Source organism: Lampetra planeri, chromosome 47 (assembly GCF_965212315.1).
Source record: "Lampetra planeri chromosome 47, kcLamPlan1.2.h2, whole genome shotgun sequence".
Taxonomy (NCBI): Eukaryota; Metazoa; Chordata; class Hyperoartia; order Petromyzontiformes; family Petromyzontidae; genus Lampetra; species Lampetra planeri.
Window position 1 is genome coordinate 9332029 of NC_136153.1, and position 19023 is coordinate 9351051.

At 48.0% G+C, this 19023-nt stretch overlaps 1 protein-coding gene across 2 annotated transcripts in view; it reads left to right on the forward strand.

The window, feature by feature from the left end:
* Positions 1–19023, forward strand: part of LOC144733431 (sperm-tail PG-rich repeat-containing protein 2-like) — a 40281-nt gene that overhangs the window by 14051 nt on the left and 7207 nt on the right. For both annotated transcript variants that reach the window (XM_078615341.1, XM_078615342.1), the window contains 6 exons: positions 1687–1831; positions 14105–14238; positions 16561–16644; positions 17193–17334; positions 17666–17781; positions 18165–18238. In XM_078615341.1, coding sequence (XP_078471467.1) covers positions 1687–1831; positions 14105–14238; positions 16561–16644; positions 17193–17334; positions 17666–17781; positions 18165–18238 — 695 coding nt within the window. The remainder of the gene's footprint in view (positions 1–1686; positions 1832–14104; positions 14239–16560; positions 16645–17192; positions 17335–17665; positions 17782–18164; positions 18239–19023) is intronic.

Sequence of the window (19023 nt, forward strand, 5' to 3'; positions counted from 1 at the left end):
GAAGGACAACAAACTAAGCACAAAAAGCAGTTCCAAGCAAATGCGTTTTCAATCTCGATGATGTCAAAGTGCACAGGTCCAGTGGCTCCCTAATATCGGAAAGGAAGAGCATTCCAGACAAGCGTAGATGCTCATCTGAAAGCGCGCGATGCAGTGACCATCTTTGTTCGATGGTTGGCCAAAAGTCACCTCTGCGTGGATGACGGGAGTTCACACGATGGTTGTTGAGGTAGTTGTGGTTAATGCCGTAGGGGTTGATGTCATGTTAGTTGTTCGAGGTTGTTGCTGTCGTTTTTATAAATGGTCCTTGTCATGTTTGTAGCTGTGGTAGTAGGCATGGTTGTGGTTGATGTTGTTGCGATAGTTGTCATGTCAGTTGTTTTAATTGTAGGTCTTGTAGAAGTTGTGGTAGTTGCTACAAGTAGTGATTGCTTTTGTTGTAGTCATTGTGGTTGTAGGGAAAGGGAGGTCTGTACCGCCCTACTCAACACACTGCCGCCGCGACCCTCACCAGGACAAGCTGAGAAACGAACGAACAAAATTGTCGTCGTGTTTATTGGAGTTGCTGTGGTTGTTGTAGTTATCACCATTATAGTTGTTGCGCTTGTATTTGCAGTAGCAATGGTTGTTGCAGTTGTTACAGTGGTTGTGGTGCTGTGGTTGTGGATGTAGTAGTTGCTGTAGTTGTGATCGCTGGTGTGGGTGCTGTAGGTGTTGTTGTTGTAGTAGTGGTAGTTATCATTGCAGTGGTAGTTGTCGTAATAGTGTTTGTACTTGTCGCAGCTATTGTTGCAGTGGTGTGGGTAGTTGTTGGAGTTGTGTTTATGTTGTGGTTTTTGTGGATGCATAAATATGTATTGCAGCGGTTGTGGTAGTTGTTATGGTTGTAATCGTGGTTGTTTGTTGTGGTTATGGTAGTTTTAGTCAAGGTTGCATTGTGGTCAGAGTAAATTGTAATGGTTGTGGCAGTTGTTCTGGTAGTTGTGCTTGTATGAGTTGTGGATGTTGGGTTAAAATCCCGCTCACAGCCAACACCAGTGACGATTTTCTGAACTGGTCCTGGGCCTCCCCCAGGTCGACTCAGTCTCAAATGAGTGCGCTGAGTAAACATCACCACTCGGGAGACAAAGGCGGCCGGGGTGGTTTTGGCCACCCACCCCTCGTTTGCTGTGCTGGCCTTCATCGGTGCCCCCTAACAGTACTTGCCCCAACAGTCTGTTAAAGCTATATGGGGGATTTTTTGTCTTTGTCTTGTAGTGGTTGTGGGGAGCGGTGGTGTAGCGGTTATCACGTTGCGCTACGAACCAGGCGACTCGAGTTCGATTCCCGCTCATGGCCAACACCAGTGACTATTATCTGAACTGGTTCTAGGCCTCCCCTAGGTCGACTCAGGCTGAAATAAGTACCTGGTGTGGTGTGTAAACATCGCCACTGGGGAGACAAAGGCGGTCGGGGGTGGTGCTCGCCATCCATCCCCTCGTGTGCCATGCAGGCCTTCATTGGTGCTCGTGAACAGCACTGGGCTATACTGCAGATCTTTGTCTCTTGTTGTTGCAGTTGCTGTGGTTATAATTGTTATAGAAATGTCTGTAGTAATTGTAACGGTCGCAGTAGTTGTAGTAGTTGTAGTAGTGGTGTATATTGTTATTGTTGTTGCAGTGGTTGTGGTTGTTGTGGTTGTTGTAGAGGTTCACAAGTCGCATGAGCTCCACCCCCAGCCCTGCCTCCTACTCCGTCATCACGGAAACCAGAGCTGTCACTGCAGCAACCAAGTCGGCCCCGTTTAGCCAATCGGGGGCGAGGTTCCAACAACCACAGCAACAAACACCAGGTAACAAAAACGACCAGACAGCCACAACAATACCGAATCAAAACACTAAAACGCCACAACTGTAACACTCAAACATGAATGATGCCACAGCAGCAACACGCAACACCATGACACTGCAAGCACAACAGAGACCAAACAGCAACATTCGTTCAGTCGTGGCCTTTAAAATAGAGGTATCAATCTTGACTTAAAGCTTTCATGATTGCAGGAATTCATATTCTTTGGGTCTTTTGGTAAAGTCACGTAGATAGTTTTTTTTACCTATTTACGTGACTTTACCGAAAGACCCAAAGAATAGAGGTATCACTCAATGACACATTTAGGAACCACCTCGACGTTAATTATGCAGAAACAAAATCCTCAGACACCTGCTCAATGCAATTCACCCACAATAACAAGAGGCACTAACCCATGCAGGCACCAACCCATGCAATCGGCGAAGATGCAACATGCATACCTTCACTTCAACCGATACACAGATCAAAACGTCCATCTTATGTGACGCACCATATGTACGTATGTTGAACTTCTTTCGCACCGTACATAGCCAACAGTGCTAATCGGAGGTACGGCGAAAGGACAACAAACTAAACACAACCCCCACCTCCGCCTCTGATCTCGAATCCTGATGGGGTTCAACAATGATGACGCCATCCTGCACGGGAGCTGGTGGATGCCTTCACTAGTCTGGCAAATCGCCCGTAGATGCTGAATGTAATTACTAGCGAAACGTCGTACTCAAATTGTAAATGTTGTGGATCCAGTCTTCAACACACCGGTGGGCTAAAGTAGTGAACTATTTGTCTTTTGTCAACGTGACACATTTTTTACTGATTGGCCGTGTCGGGTCGTGGAGGGTTCCGACACATTGATGAACAACGCGATCTAACCCAAAAACCTTTATTATGAATAAACGCAAACAACTATAGGTCTATTTGAACCTCCACAAATCTGGTTTATTGCAGTGCGTGCCTCGGCGCTAGATTTGTCTAACATTTTTCTGTCAACTCTGCGGCGTAAATTATGTCCAAATCAGTGGCTCGTCACTTCAAGAGCGTCGGCCATAGCCCCAGTGGATGTTGGCGAGTGACCTTGGTAATGTTCCATGGAATGATGTGGTTCGAGAGGATACAGAGCTGAGTGGACTTGGCAATGATGACCAGTACCAGCAGTGTCAAGATCGGCCTCTGGATAGTCGCCTCATGAAGGATGCTCCTAGGCATTTGGAGGCAGTCTCCCTCCAGCAACAATGGAAGGCAGAGGAGCAACGCTCACTACAACGAGTGGAGCGCCGGGCGGCTAAAACACAGAAAGTTGGCACAGTAGAGGGCACAGGTGGTGCATTTGTCAGTCATCTCAGTTAGTCAACCCATGGCACCTGGGTCTGTCCCGTGACCTGCCAGCAGGCATTCGATGCTTCACGTGGCCTTAAAGTGCACATAGCCTGGCACAAGCGCCGTGGTCGTGTCACTGCCACGTAGTGGCGAATTACAGTTGTTAGTAATGTACGACTGGTGGCAGGTGTGTATATATCTAACCGTGTGTGTTATGACAAGCGTGTATGTAGCCCATACGATGCTCGTGACGTCACTCCACATCGACCAGCCCCCCTCATTAATATTCATGAGCAGGTGACGTCCTCCAAATGGACACCCCCCCACCCCTCATTAATAATCATGAGTGGGTAACGCCACTCAATATGGAGTACTCCCCCCCCAGTGGGGTGATGGCTTAGCGGTCGTTGCACACTTGAAAATTAAAGAACTCTATCTACCGATGGCTCCCGCCACCTTCGAGGTCCAGTCCGTATCCCTCACTACTAACAACGAGTGCTTTTCCATCATTTCCATCTATCGCCCTCCAGATGGCAGCATCAATACCTTCTTAAACGAGCTTCGGAATTCCTATATCTGATTCCTAACCCATCTCACAGGCTCGTGCTTACAGGTGAATTTAATTGCTGGTTCTGGAACTTGACCAGCATCGACGCATCACTGCACTGGGAGTTTTCCAAACTGGTTACTCCGACCACCGCCTCATACTTTGTTCCCTCCAAATTCTCAAGCCAATCACCATCAAATTCACCCGCAACTCACGTAATTTCAAAGGTATCGAGTTTTCTGCTTTACGCCACCTCCTTGCAAACTCGCCTTCAATGTTATCCCCATCATCGGATCCAACCGTCTGCGCTCTCCAACTAGAAGCTGACATGAGGGCGGTGCTGGACAAACTAGCTCCATTAAAATCACAAACCGCTAGGCAGTCTTCCCACGACACTCACTGGCTCTCAAGAGACGCCATCATTGCTAAGCGAACCAGGAGGCGCCTTGAAAGTATCGCATCCCGCAGTGGTCTACCTGCTGACCGACTTGCTTACAGAGTCAACTGCAGGAAAACTAACAAACTGATCCTAGTCTCACGTTCCTCCTACATTGAAGAACGCATCAAAAAAGCAACCGGAAAACCGGGCATTCTATTGAAAACCCTCAAAGATCTTCTACATCCTGGTAGCACCATGGTCACTCACCTTAGCGATCCCCTTGCCTCACTGAAACTTGCCACCTCTTTTAATACTTACTTCACTAACAAGCTAATCACCGTCGCAAACTCGTGCATGTCTATTCACACATCCATTGTACCCCGCTAAAGTTACCTAAAATTGTAAGCACTCACTCAGTCACTCTTCTAATTACGCTAAAGCCGGTGTCTACAAAAGACGTTTTCTGTTTAATTGAATCACTTCAATTGAAGTCATCTCCACTCGACGTGCTCCCAGGTTCCTTGTTCAAGCAATGTGCTCCGGAACTCGCCATCATGATCAGGAACATCGCAAATGCCTCATTATCTATGGGGTGTTTTCCATCCAACCTCAAATCTGGCCTGGTTTCTCCCTTGTTAAAGAAACCAAGTCTCGACCCGGATGACCCATCTAGTTATCGTCCCATCACTAATCTCTTGAACCTCTCTAAACTCCTTGAACGACTAGCCCTCGCCCAGCTAAAACCACACATCACCTCCTCCGCAAACTACTGCTGCTTCCAGTCAGCTTACGGTCAAAACTACTCCACAGAAACAGCACTCACTAGAGTGCTCGATGACATTTTAACGATCATTGATTCCAGCTCAACTGTTGCACTTGTAAGTCTGGACATTTCGTCAGCCTTCGACACCATCAACCACTCGCTCCTTACTTCTCTTCTGAAATCCGACTTCGGTATTTGTGGCTCAGCAGTCAAGTGGATAGCTTCGTACCTTTTTGACCGGCAATCTTCAGTCAGGGTGGGCATGTCCACATCGCCTGAAACAATAGCATTATGTGGGGTTCCCCAGGGCTCTGTACTAGGTCCCCTGCTCTTCACAGCCTACACTTCCCCGATTGGCCGGCTCATCGCAAGCTTCGGTGTTAAGCATCACTCATATGCAGATGACACTATTCTATTCACCGCCATCGATTCTAGCAATGCATCTGGATTCGAGAGGCTCTCAGAATGTACCACCGCCTTGCAACAATGGTTCACTGCACACAACCTAGCCCTTAATCCAAAAAGTCAGTGGCCATCATGTTAGGTACCAAGCAACGTCTCAACTCAGCAGCACTCCCAACACACATACACATCTTCGGTCACAGCATCAGGTTCACCGACCACTTCAGCTACCTCGGTGTCATCCTAGATTCAACTTTATCCTTCGACCGTCAAACCAACCATATCATCGGTTCATGTAACTTTCACCTGAAGGCTCTCAGATACCTACGTCCTCTCATCTCCACTGAAATTGCCAACACATTGGCATGTTGCATAGTTGGGTCTCGCCTTGACTATTGCAACTCCGTCCTAGTCCGGACCTCCGCTGGCAACCTAAATAAACTTCAAAGACTACAAAACAACCTAGCACGCGTCGTCATTGGCCACACTCATCCCCGTCTCGACTCACTAGCCTATCTCCGTGCTCTCAACTGGCTACCCATCGCCAGTAGGGTCATATCAGAGGTCGCAATCGGGTACTCGATACCCATACCCTACCCGATACCCGGCTACCCGTACCCGACTGGGTACGGGTAGCCAGGTACCCGTTTGCGACCCTGGTGCGGCCGGGTATGGGTACGGGTAGACCGTGAGTCACTGGTGAGTAACCGTTTGTCACTCATTTCTCAACGTCTTGTCTCTTCTCACAATTCAAGTTCCTAGAATCAACCCACCCGCGCCTGTGTAGTGGGTTCGAATTAGGTGCACACACACGCAGCTTGGAGGCAACACTATTTATTAAACGGTAGGTAACATAACGCTGTACATGAGGTGGTGACCACCTTCCTCAACTCACTAACACTCTGGAACGCGACACAGACTGGACCAGGCAGGCAACGGCCTGCCTGGCCCAGGACGACGACCCATGATGTCTTCACTTCGGAGTACAGTACAACAGTCTCGCTCTGCGTTCACACCACGCTTATATCTGGTTTGGCGTGGCTGGCTCCGCCCCGGCATGGCTGGCTCTCTTCAGGCCACGCCTCCCTTCCCAGGACACGCCTCACTTCCCCCACCTCTGGGAAGGTCCGGATCCCTCCACCACGTGACCCCCAGGCACCCCCTTGGGGCCCCCAGCCTTCGTACAGGCCGACACAGTAGTGACCATTCTATGTCACTACATCACCCCCCCCTGTATAAACACACAGCCATCCCCGGCTGTAACACAACTGTGAAACATCGAAAAGGTGTGCCTCCGAACCAGCAACATCAATAAATGACCGGCGACCGATAAGAAATACAATCACGTAATATATACAGAATCGACGAGGGTAAAAGGGAACCGCACAGAAAACGGGGAATCAACAACAAATATACATGAAAACTGGCTAACCCACTTATGCTCCAGCACAGCCCCCCCCGTGAGAATCACGCATGCACTGACATGTGAATGTGGCCATTGGAACGACGGCGTAGGCAATGAGCAAGGAGTCTGAGAGGCATGTAGAGCAGCCAGTCTTCAACGAGTCCATGTGGCCAGGCCTGGGGAACCAGAAGTGGCCCAAAGGGCACAGCCCCTACCCCCAGGAGGAGCAGGAGTAGCTGACGCATGCTCCACTCCCCCCCCCAGTCCATAGCCGGTCGGCATAACCGGCGACTCCAAGGTGCCAGGTAGATACTGCCTCCTGTGACGAGAACCAAACCCTCCTGAGGCATCACTCAACGAACACTCGCCTTCGCTCTTCGGACATGACAGTCACCCGTTAGCACCCCCCCGCCTTTCCGACGTGGCGTCACAACCAGTAGCACGCGTCGGCCATATCGGGGGGGGAATTTCCATCTTACCACCCCACCGCCTTTCCGACGCGGCATCACAACCAGTAGCACGCGTCGGCCATATCGGGGGGATTTTAACCCAGTCTCTCTCCAAGACTCGCATCGCAGCATATAGCTGTACCGACCGAGCTGAGACGACCCAGTCTCTCTCCAAGACTCGCATCGCAGCATATAGCTGTACCGACCGAGCTGAGACGACCCAGTCTCTCTCCAAGACTCGCATCGCAGCATATAGCTGTACTGACCGAGCTGAGACGACCCATCGTTCACTCACTGCACAACATGCACCCTAACAACTGAGGGATACAGTCCCAACGTAACAAGACAACTCCACCTGAACCTTACGAATCCCCAGCCCACTGTTTCAACGCGCCTCGGAGGGTCTCAACCTCCGGGCCGTCAGGTCAAGCCATCAGACACAGCATGATGGGACCACACTCTCTGAGCCATGTGAGCGCACAGCCCACTAGGCTAGACAAGCCACGGAGTGTCTCAATCTCCGGGCTGTCAGGTCAAGCTGTCAGACACAGCATGACGGGACCACACTCTCTGAGCCATGTGAGCGCACAGCCCACTAGGCTAGACAAACCACGGAGTGTCTCGATCTCCGGGCTGTCAGGTCAAGCCGTCAGACACAGCATGACGGGACCACAATGTTCGTGTTAGACACGCAACTCTCACTGGGCCATCTTGGTCAGGATCTGCGCCCCAAGATAAGTGACAGCCAGCACCACAATTCCAAATCCCTGGCAGCATGTCACCATCGCAATTTAACACCATCACAACACATACAATTTGAATTATGATCCCCCACAGAACTGATCCAATGCCGAACAGGTACGCACAATTTGTGACGATCCCGAATATTCAATGGTCACAACAATACACCTCACATCCCGTATCCGTACACATCATCTCCGAGACTCGCATTGCAGCATGCAGCTGTACCAAGCAAGTGGAGAGAGCAACGCAATTTGACAGCAATTAACGGAAACGCACCCCCGATCGTTGTAGAACACAAGGGGCATTCCCGCACAAAAGACATCATCTGTGCAACAACGGACAGGAGCCAACCAGTGAGGTAGAAACACACCGAACCTGTCATTTCAAAAACCCCTTCAACATTAACCATGGGACTCAGGGCATTCGAATTTTGAGAGCAAAAAAACTATACACAAACCCCAAGAATCGCCGAATTGATTAATACAGTATATGCAGTATATGAAATTCGTACAGTCAATCATTTGCTCCATCCAGTCCCCACATGGCAACACACACAATCAATACTCCAGACAATCCGTACATAGTAAATAATCACAAGCAAGTACCCAACAGTCCATACACTGTTAACAATTCCAAGCAAAGCTCCATACGGTCTGTACCTTGGCAACAATGACGATCAAAGTTTCTTACAGTTACACGTGACAATCACGAGCGAAACTCCATACAGTATACACAATAACAATGGCAATTTCGCAACAAAACGATGTAACAACACGAGTCATTAACACGGCAACCTACAGGATATCAACAGAGCTCGGGACACCCGACAACGAATTAATCATTAACTACACCCAGAAGATACCGATCTCGATGCAGTAATTAACAACAACACTTGTTACAAGCAGACACCCGCATGGAAGCTGCGTCAATTTATCACGCACACAACCGGACGAACACGCTCCGCAAACCAGCGAGTAAAAAAAAAACCCGCGATCGCAACCCGGCACACGCAAGATGGGTGAAGTTATTATTATTTTTCTTGGGGACGGGTGCTTGTCATGTCACGACTCGCCTGGCAAACTGTGAATAGCGGAGGGCGGCAAGGTGGAGCACTGGGACGGCCCGAAGAATCTTGCATGGTGAATATGGCCTGCTCTTGCGAACCCATCCACCCTCGCGCTCGAGCAGAAGACGGGGGCGCCACCCGAACGTGTGGAACTCCACCTCCGCAGGCGTTGATGTCGGTGGGAGCGGCATTTTGGCAGCAGGAGCGGCGTTTTGGCGGGAACAGCGCCCCGACCCGCCGCCGAAATGGCGGGAGCGGCGTTTTGGCGGGAACCGCGCCCCGACCAGCCGCCGAAATGGCGGGCCCACCGCGTGGTCCGCATGCCCGGGCCTCCCCCGCCAGCCCCCGCAGAGACGACGGTGTCCTCTCCCCGCGGCTCCATCGCTCCGTTCCCGATGGCGGCGAAGCAGCGGTGCGATGCCAGTCCCGCCGCTCCGCGTGCAGCGCCATCTCTCTCTCTCTGTCACCGGGGCTGCCATCCCCGGGGCTGTCCGAAGGATGGTCGTCACACCATCCCCGTCGTACGAAGGCGTCCAGATGAGTTTTGTATTTGTTTTTCGTGTGCCCATTTTGCTTCCCTAGGATAACACCTAGCAATATTTATATTTCCACAACTTCTGACGCCAAATGTAGTGGGTTCGAATTAGGTGCACACACACGCAGCTTGGAGGCAACACTATTTATTAAACGGTAGGTAACATAACGCTGTACATGAGGTGGTGACCACCTTCCTCAACTCACTAACACTCTGGAACGCGACACAGACTGGACCAGGCAGGCAACGGCCTGCCTGGCCCAGGATGACGACCCATGATGTCTTCACTTCGGAGTACAGTACAACAGCCTCGCTCTGCGTTCACACCACGCTTATATCTGGTTTGGCGTGGCTGGCTCCGCCCCGGCATGGCTGGCTCTCTTCAGGCCACGCCTCCCTTCCCAGGACACGCCTCACTTCCCCCACCTCTGGGAAGGTCCGGATCCCTCCACCACGTGACCCCCAGGCACCCCCTTGGGGCCCCCAGCCTTCGTACAGGCCGACACAGTAGTGACCATTCTATGTCACTACACCTGCAACATCGCTTCATCCCAGAGGTCGCAATCGGGTACCTGATACCCGTACCCTTCCCGATACCCGGCTACCCGTAACCGGCCGGGTATCGGGTACTAGTACCTGTACCCGATACCCAGCCAGGTACGGGTAGCCGTTTGCAACCCTGGTGCGGCCGGGTACGGGTAAGGAATCAAAACCCGTTTGCGACCTCTCGGTCATATACAAGATCGCCTGCCTCTGCCACAATACCTTCATATCTGCCTGTCCGCCGTACCTTTCTTCATTATTGACAACTTGCAGCTCAGCACACGGCAGATGCCTACGCAGCGCGACTCACGACCTCCTCTTGATACCAAGATCCAGGATGGTCATGTCTATGCGCCGCTTCTCGGTGGCAGCTCCAACAGTCTGGAACGATATCCCGCTGCACATTCACAGCATCACCTCAATCGCCTCCTTCAAGAGAGACTTAAAAACTCACCTCTACAATCATGCTTTCGAGCGACTCTGAGTTTGGCTCAGCGCCTCTGAGTTGCGGCCATTACGTCTGCAAATTTGCTCACGTTATAAATGTAATTATTATTATTAAAGATCTACATTTTTTTCAAGATATCATAGTTACTAAAAGTTAATTTTAAATGTTGAAAAAAAATCCTAAAAAAATATTTTGTTAAATCTATGAAGGATTCTACAAATATCCAAAAATATAGCTAATAGATCACGATACATATATGGAAAGATTTGGAAAACATAACTGTGAATGTGCAAACGATCTAGTTAAATTTCGATTTAAAGCTTACGTGACTGCAGGGCTTCATCTTCTTGTTTTTTTTCGGTAAAGTCACGTAGAAGGGAAGTAATAAAATAATAAAAATAAAATAAAACATAATAAAATAATTCTCACGATGTTTCGGCTACAACGCAAGCAGCCATCTTCAGGTGAAGAATGAGACACTGCCAAGCTAGGAGCTTATATATAAGCTGAGTTGGGGGTGTAAGAAGAGCGCCTTAACAAAAGAATGTGCATATCAAGAGGAATTTAGCATATTCATGGGAAATGCGTAGGAGGTGGGTGGGGGGGTTTCAAAGTCATATTATGCCCATGCATTATGCAGGATCAGCAGCACCAAAGGGAGGGGGCAGGGGGTAGCATTAACAAAGGGAGGGAATGTTAATAGTATGTAGAAGCAATGAAACATGTGAATGGGAGAGCGGTGGTAGGAGACCCGCAGCGGAGCAAATAATGCATTCCCTGTGGAGAACACAAGATACACAGTTAATGCCAGTGAGTGGACTGCGGTCTGAAAGTCACCGTAAACGTGAACAACAATCAGTTAAGATCCGAAATGGTTTATTACGTCCTTCCAATGATTGCTGAGCCAGAATCCATCTTCTTGGTTGAAATTGTCTCTGTGTTTGTATATGTGGATCGCCTCATGAACGAATCTCTCATGGTAGCCAGATGGCTTGCAGAGAACCTCTGTCTTGGAGAAGTCAATGTCATGTGAGCCCACTGCATTGTAACAGTGATCTGCCACGGCTGAGGTGTTTGTCCTACCGTGTTTCAGGTCTGATATGTTCACGGATGCGGTCTGAGACATGTCGTTTGGTTTCTCCAATGTAACTGCTACCACAGAGGCAACTTAGTTTGTAGACGCCAGGGTACTGTATGTCTGGAACCACGTCTTTTACAGACAGGACCAGATCACGGATTTTATGTACTGTGTTGAATCGGACCTGAATCTTGTGTTTAATCAGGATTTTGGAGATCTTTTTTTGTGACCCCAGCAATGTAGGGTAAGGTGATGGTTTTGAAAGGCTCCTCAACAGGATCCTTCTTGATGGTTGGAGTGATGGCTTTACGGATTGTGTAGTCGGAGTAACCATTAGCCTTAAGAGCTTGGCGTACGTGTTTGAGTTCACTGGCAATGTGTTCCTAGTCGGAGATGCATTGGGCTCTATGGTATAGAGTCTTGATGAGGGAGTTCTTCTGGGATGGATGGTGGTGGGAATCCGGTTTTAGGTAGGCATCCATATGGGTGGCTTTCCTGTAGACAGAATGGCTCATTGAACCATTAGGTCTCCTTTTAATTAGGACATCCAAAAAGGGTAGCTTGCCATCTTTTTCGACTTCCATGGTGAATCTGATGGCTGGGTGTATGGAATTGATGTGGTCGAGAAATTGGTCTAGAGCAGGCCGGCCATGTGGCCAGAGGTACGTAGACGACACTTTTGTCATCTGGCCACATGGCCGGCCTGCTCTAGACCAATTTCTCGACCACATCAATTCCATACACCCAGCCATCAGATTCACCATGGAAGTCGAAAAAGATGGCAAGCTACCCTTTTTGGATGTCCTAATTAAAAGGAGACCTGATGGTTCAATGAGCCATTCTGTCTACAGGAAAGCCACCCATACGGATGCCTACCTAAAACCGGATTGCAACCACCATCCATCCCAGAAGAACTCCCTCATCAAGACTCTATACCATAGAGCCCAATGCATCTCCGACCAGGAACACATTGCCAGTGAACTCAAACACGTACGCCAAGCTCTTAAGGCTAATGGTTACTCCGACTACACAATCCGTAAAGCCATCACTCCAACCATCAAGAAGGATCCTGTTGAGGAGCCTTTCAAAACCATCACCTTACCCTACATTGCTGGGGTCACAAAAAAGATCTCCAAAATTCTGATTAAACACAAGATTCAGGTCCGATTCAACACAGTACATAAAATCCGTGATCTGGTCCCGTCTGTAAAATACGTGGTTCCAGACATACAATACCCTGGTGTCTACAAACTAAGTTGCCTCTGTGGTAGCAGTTACATTGGAGAAACCAAACGACATGTCTCGGACCGCATCCGTGAACATAAAGCAGACCTGAAACACGGTAGGACAAACACCTCAGCCGTGGAAGATCACTGTTACAATTCAGTGGGCTCACATGACATTGACTTCTCCAAGACAGAGGTTCTCTGCAAGCCATCTGGCTACCATGAGAGATTCGTTCATGAGGCGATCCACATATACAAACACAGAGACAATTTCAACCGAGAAGATGGATTCTGGCTCAGCAATCATTGGAAGGACGTAATAAACCATTTCGGATCTTAACTGATTGTTGTTCACGTTTACGGTGACTTTCAGACCGCAGTCCACTCACTGGCATTAACTGTGTATCTTGTGTTCTCCACAGGGAGTGCATTATTTGCTCCGCTGCAGGTCTCCTACCACCGCTCTCCCATTCACATGTTTCATTGCTTCTACATACTATTAACATTCCCTCCCTTTGTTAATGCTACCCCCTGCCCCCTCCCTTTGGTGCTGCTGATCCTGCATAATGCATGGGCATAATATGACTTTGAAACCCCCCCGCCCACCTCCTACGCATTTCCCATGAATATGCTAAATTCCTCTTGATATGCACATTCTTTTGTTAAGGCGCTTTTCTTACACCCCCAACTCAGCTTATATATAAGCTCCTAGCTTGGCAGTGTCTCATTCTTCACCTGAAGACGGCTGCTTGCGTTGTAGCCGAAACGTCGTGAGAATTATTTTATTATGTTTTATTTTATTTGTATTATTTTATTACTTCCCTTCTACGTGACTTTACCGAAAAAAACAAGAAAACGATCTAGTTGTTCCAGCAGTAGTTGTTCCTCTGCAGTTGTTCCTGCAGAGGAACAACTGCAGAGGAACAACTACAATTTCACATTCAGGTGGTCAAGCCAGATAACCGCGTCAGGAGTAGCGGAGTGTATATTGAGGCATTGCATCGTTATACGTTGTACGGTGTGTTCTAGATGACCACAGTCGCACACTACTGGAGAGTTTTTAATTTTAAATTTGTGCATCAGGTGACTGCATCTGTTGCTGTTGCAGTCACTGATCCATTGAGTTCATGGGTTGTTTCAAAATCACAATATTTACTTAAGACGGAAGGAATCCGATGAGCTATGAAGCAATTTTTCACAGATGTCCAGTAGGGGGCGGGTCAGAAAGTTATAACAACAAACAATATAAACACCGATAGGAGTGCAAAATATAGCAAATGTTTGGAAATATGTTGACGTATCGTTGTATTTGTTGTTGTTATTGTTCATGCTCTTTTCGTTTTGTTGTTGCCAGGCCCCGGCTCGTACCAGTTATCACCATCGCCGGGGTCAAGCGTGGTTTCCATGGCGACAGCCTTCGGCTCCTCGGCCCCTCGACCAATGAGAGAGCAGTCACAGTCACATGACCCTGGTCCAGCACACTATCACGTGACTAACCCCACCCCACACAGAAGCTCCTCAGTTTGGGGCATTCATTGCGTACCCTGTAGAGAGTCTCAGTTGGGACGCAAGGGACCTGCTGCCTCGTGATTAATACAAATACTGGACATCTATGAAAAAGAGCTTCATATCTCATCGGATATAAATCCTCATCGGATATAAATAAAGATCTTGATTCAGAATAATGTATGTATGTTGAACTACTTTCGCACTGTCCGTAGTGAACTGCGCTAATTGGAGGTGCATCAAACAGAAACTTCGGAAGCAGACTACAGCTTACCGGAAATTCAGAACATGCCGGAAATGCACCCGACGTAATTAGATAAACAGAACGCAACAAATAAAACTCCAACCGCAATATGGTCCACGCTAAAGAAGCTGCATCAGGTCGTGTGCGGTGTAGAGCTCTGCTAATCTTGTGTAACAATTCTAAACGCGCGTATTTGGCCGAGGAAGTGTAAGGGCGCTAGAAGTGGTCCTTTATATGAACCCTATTTTTTTAGTGTAAAACTCGTTATTGTTATACTTGTTATAATGAAACTCGATTTAAGATTTCCACTCTGCAGTTGAGCGACGGCACGGGTGGCCTTCCATTAAACTAGCGGCGATCACGTGATGCAACAACAGTTCTGCCGTTAGACACAGCAGTGGAAGCCTCCTATTGTTCGAGAGCCGAACATGTGACTGCATAACGGCTTTACCGTTAGCCACCGTGCTGGAGACATCCCATTGGTGTGTCACTGAGCACGTGGTATGACAAGCTCTAATTGACTGTACGGCGGTTGCCTATTGGCTGTTTGTAGAGCAGATTTGGTTATGTGGAAGTGTTAACAAGAGTGGCGGCTGCTGTTGGGGTGCAGATCCGCGGGACGTCTAGGCCAACTCTGGGGCCTTGGGCTGCTTCAACTCCCTGCGGCGGTTCGTGTATTGTGTTAAGAAAACCTAACCGGGTGCCGAAGGATTGTCTTCAATTGCATTGTGTGTGGTGGCAGTCAGAGCCGTCCCTAGGGTGTACAGCGAATTGAGGCAATGGCCCCATGCTTTGGGGGGCCCGCTGCGCTGCGACGTCACAGTGTCAGGTGTAATACAGTCTGTTCTCCTATTATGCGTGTTTTCATAACGCAAATTGGATATAACGTGGTGAATGTGTTCAGGGAACAATTTTTTTTATAACGGGGATGCAAATTGGCTATAACGCGATCGAGTGAATGGAACTACGTCGCGCGAGAAGGAACAAGCGGTTGTGTGGCTGCCTCGGCGTAGCAGCATCCCACAAGGCGGGATGCTACTGGATGCTTCTCGATGCTACCCACACGCCTCAAGTCTTTGTTCAGCCTGTGTATGCATCTCACTCGTTATTGTAGACTGTTTTAATTTATATTATTTATTTTCACGCGATTTTCCCATAATGCGGTGTTTTTCAAGAACGCAACTACTACCGTGTTATCGGAGGATAGACTGTGTGTAGTTCTGTTTTAGTTGAAAGGCATTAGGGGCAGCCCACACGGTGTGTAATTTTCCCTGGGACCCACACACCCCCGAAGGATTGCCCTGGTTTTACGAACCCATGGGCCCTGTGCTTCAAAGCATCCACGTGATCTGTCTCATCGCTGTCCATGCCCCCTTTAGTTTATTTCACATTTATCTTACCTTCCGTTTACCACGTAGGCTTTTGCAACCAATATTACTCTCCAACACACCGGTGTGTAATTCTTTGTAATTCTTGAGTTTATTGTTTTGTAACGTGTGACATGTTCATGGAGTGTGCGAGCTGTTAATTAAGCGTAAATACAATTCACCTTATAGTAACGGATTGTACTTTAATTATAAAAATAACAATGTTTATTGGAGGATTTGCAGAAATCCAGACATTCCTCATAAGCAAAAAGGCTTTTCCAAATTAGTTAGGCACAGGGAGGTTTAACTTTTGTAATAATACTTTCTCTAGAATATTATCCGACCTCATGAATATGAATGCTTAAACATAGAACCTCATAATAAGATGCATACTCTCTTTGTGGTTGACATGCTTTCAAAAAAGGCCCACTGAGCTACATAGCTCTTTTTCCGAAGTGACCTGGCCACAACGGATAGCTCAACGAGAAGTGGAGTATCACGTGGACATTTATTGCACCAAAATACTCTTAAATACATGTTTCTAAATGTGGAGGGAAAAACCGGAGGACCTGGAGAAAAATCCCAGTGGCATTGATCAAATTGAGATCAATATCTTGCAACTGATGTCCTATACCTAAGTCTAAACTGAATGTTTCATGTCTATTTCCTTGTCTCCCCGTCGTGTCTGTGTAGGTGTCTGTACTTGACTCGGGAACTCACAATGGCTCCTGCTCCGTTTTTCTGTCCAAATCTCCACGACTTTTGACATTGAATCAGGTGAGTTGGGGTTAGAGTCATGGGGCTGGTGCTAGAGGAAGGGCTAGTGTTAGGGGTAAGGGTAGTGGTAGCATTATCGGTTAAGATGTTTTTCTTTATTTGCCCTTAAATATAAATAGTATCTCCCAGGGCTTAAAAGGTAGGAGTTAAGCAAAAATGAAACTAAACTTTTTAATTTGCCAGGTAAGGCCCACTGGGCTATACAGCTCTTTTTCACAAGTGACCTGGCCACAAATGATAGCTCAACGAAGTGGCTTTTGACGTGGAAATTTATAGCAGCCAAACACTCTAAATGCACGTTTCTGAATATGGAGGGAAAACTGGACGACCCGGAGAAAAATCCACATGACTATTGGGAAAACATGCAAACTCGAAAGACCAGATGTCAGAGTCAGGATTGAACCCACGACCTCCTGTATACCAGCCAAGATAGTTAACATTTCGCCACCGTGACACCCATAGAGGGTAGGGCTATGACTTTTAATGGTAGTAGAGTGAGTGTTTGAGGTGTTGCCATCTCCAAAACATCTCTCCACCTCCCCTCGCAGGACATCCCTGGCCCCGATTACTATGATGTGAGCGAGGTGGTGAGGAGAAAGAAATGGGCACCCCATCGTACTCGGACTTCAATGCCTGTGCCCAGCTCATTGCTCTACAGGTCTCCAGTGCCCAGACAGCAGGGCACTCCAGGTGGGAGTTCACTTACTAGACACCAACTCGTTTCATTCACACACCCGCACACTCACGCACTTGCTTGCTCACTCACCTATTTAATAACTAATTCAGTTAAGTGTATCAACGACCTACTCATTCCCTCACTCAACCAGTAAATGGCTTGCTTACCCACCCACCCACAACTCACTTATCCACTCATAAACTCACTGAATGATAAGTCATTGACACAACCACTCAATCACACACTCATTACCCACTCATACACCGACTTACTGTTTTTTATAATGAACTTCTAATGGTATATGTATTATCGTGTGATATTGTCCACCTCTTACCATTTGCCCAGGCCCTGGCCATTATGAACTGAGGCCTCAGGCTTGCCCTCGCCTGTCTCTGCTGGTGTCCCGTGAGGACCGCTTTACTGAGCGATCAACCCCGGGCCCAGGGCCTGGAGAATACGAGGTACAAACATTAGCACATCACCTGACTCTCAACCGTGTTATATATACACACACACACACGGAACGTATTGCATTCACCTATAGCATAGCTTATTACGTGATTATAAATAACATATCTTCTTCCCTGCATCCATCTACCGCCCTGTGCCTTCTTATCCCACATGTCTGCCTTCTCCCCGACTCCTTCCTTATCTTGTACCCCTCCTATTCCCCATGTCTCCCTCCTCCCCGTGTCTCCACTTGTCTGCACTCTCCTCCCCTGTCATCCCTTCTCGCTGTGTCCTCTCATCACTACGTCTCCTCATTCTCACTCCCTTGTCTCCCTCCTTCCCTGCCTCGAGTCATCCGTCTCCCCTCTCCTCCCTGTGCCTCTGCCTGTCTCAGTGTGCCCCCCTTCCTCGTTCTCAGTCCTTTAATGTGACCCTGGGAGCAAAGATTCCACTGAAAATGAACACTCGGTGAGGAAAACTCATTCACCTGCTCACCGTACTCACTCACTTGCCCATTCACTCACCAGTTTACTGATTCACTCCATCACTCACGCACTCACTCATCCACTCACTCAATTGGCCACTCATCCTACTCATCTTATCACCCAACTGCTTATCGACCAACTCAGTAGTAAACACAATCACTTGTGTTTACTCCATCATGTCATTAATTTAGCACATTGCTTGTTTGTCTTTTTATTAACAAACTCATGCACACCACTCACTACCCAGTCATTCAAACACTTCCTCACTCGCCATACTCACTCAGTTAATTTATAATTTTAGTCACTCACACCGTTCCATCAATCGCTCACTCATCCAAAAACCCATCCACCCCACATGCATTAAATTACTGACCGACTCAATCACACAATCACCCAGTAACCTGACTTGACCACACAGTTACTCAATTATGAAAACTCCACAATCGTCCATAACACTGTGGCCTAGAAAAATAGAAATAGGGAACGTTTCAGGCGATGACTCATCTTCATAGCACATAGAGAGACTATAGATGCTAAGTGGATATTTATACTGTGGAACTTTGGGTAGTAAATGTTATTTTCTAATTGCTTATGCCTTAAAAGTACAGAACATGGCTATTAATCCCCACAAACTTTGCTTTTGTGACCAGGACACAAAAGCAAAGTTAATCATCCACTCCATTAATAACACTGTGGAACACATTTATAAAAAAAATAGTTCCTGGGTAGTAAGTGTTATTTCCCAATTAGGTACGCCTCAAAAGTACA